The sequence below is a fragment of the Chelonoidis abingdonii genome, chromosome 11, assembly GCF_003597395.2.
Source record: "Chelonoidis abingdonii isolate Lonesome George chromosome 11, CheloAbing_2.0, whole genome shotgun sequence".
NCBI classification, from domain to species: domain Eukaryota; kingdom Metazoa; phylum Chordata; order Testudines; family Testudinidae; genus Chelonoidis; species Chelonoidis abingdonii.
Window position 1 is genome coordinate 20,109,243 of NC_133779.1, and position 1,254 is coordinate 20,110,496.

The 1,254-nt window shown below is 67.9% G+C and overlaps 1 protein-coding gene and 1 long non-coding RNA gene across 3 annotated transcripts in view; one reads left to right on the plus strand and one right to left on the minus strand.

Moving 5' to 3' along the window:
• Positions 1-1,254, minus strand: part of LOC142047515 (uncharacterized) — a 329,291-nt gene that overhangs the window by 250,990 nt on the left and 77,047 nt on the right. The window lies entirely within an intron of this gene.
• Positions 1-1,254, plus strand: part of FLNA (filamin A) — a 58,884-nt gene that overhangs the window by 25,112 nt on the left and 32,518 nt on the right. For both annotated transcript variants that reach the window (XM_075070797.1, XM_075070796.1), the window contains 3 exons: positions 248-345; positions 615-762; positions 1,036-1,154. In XM_075070797.1, coding sequence (XP_074926898.1) covers positions 248-345; positions 615-762; positions 1,036-1,154 — 365 coding nt within the window. The remainder of the gene's footprint in view (positions 1-247; positions 346-614; positions 763-1,035; positions 1,155-1,254) is intronic.

Below are 1,254 nucleotides of genomic sequence, written 5' to 3' on the forward strand. Positions count from 1 at the left end.
GGCAGGGGGGGCAGTGCCCCATGGTGGCATTGTTTCTGGCTCCAGGGTATTGTGGCGGATGGCATCAGGCCATCAGGGGGCTCATGGGGGCAGGGAAGTGAGATCGAGGGGAGATCAGCCCCCCAGTTATGCTCCTGCCATGGCCACAGTGCAGCCTTCGCCCCCCAGGGGGAGGTAGCCAGCAGGGCCCCCAATGGGGGATGGGGGGGGGGAACTCCATGTGCCACTAACCCCCCTGCTCCCCCAGGTCTCTGCCCTGACTGGGACTCCTGGGACGCCAGCAAACCCGTCAACAACGCCCGCGAGGCCATGCAGCAGGCTGACGACTGGCTCGGCATTCCCCAGGTGTGGGGCCGGTGCTGTCCTGAGGGACTAGGGGGGTTCCTGGAGCTAGGGCTGCAGGTGTCTGGGGGGCTGCTGGGGGAGCTGGAGGGGGGGAGCGGTGTCCAGGGTATGTGGGGCAGACCTGGGGAGTGGGGGTATCCTGGTGGGCTGGGGGAGCAGTGTCCTGGGGATGCCAGGCAGGCCGGGGGGATGCTGGGGGAGCAGTGTCCAGGGGATGTGGGGCAGGCTGGGGGGCACGGTGGCAGGTCTGACCCCCATCCCCATGGCAGGTCATCACCCCGGAGGAGATCGTGGATCCCAATGTGGACGAGCACTCGGTCATGACCTACCTGTCCCAGTTCCCCAAGGCCAAGCTCAAGCCGGGTGCCCCTCTGCGCCCCAAGCTGAACCCCAAGAAGGCGCGAGCTTACGGCCCCGGTGAGTCCTGGGGGCCAGCCCAGACTAGGGGGGGCAGCCCCCCCATAGGCTAGCCTCTCCCTCTGCCCCCTCTGGGGGGGCACTTCTGGGTCGACCCTCCCTGCTCCTTCTGCTCCCAGGGCAGAGACTGACTTGGGGGGGCCAGGCCCCTCCCTCATTGGGGCTCTCCAGTCCCCTGCCCCTCCTCATCCCATGACTGCATCACCATTGCCCTCTGTGTATGGTGGTGTGGGGGGCTGACTCTGCCCCATCCTGGGCTGACTCCGCCCCCAGGTATTGAGCCCACGGGGAACATGGTGAAGAGAAAGGCCGAGTTCACCGTGGAGACCATCAGTGCTGGCCAGGGCGACGTCCTGGTCTACGTGGAGGACCCAGCTGGGCACAGAGAAGAGGTGGGAGCCCAGGGCTGGGCTGGCACGGGCTGCGGGTCGGGAGTGAGAGGCACTGGAAGGGCTGCGGGGGGCCGGGCTGGCAGGGGCTGCGGGTCGGGAG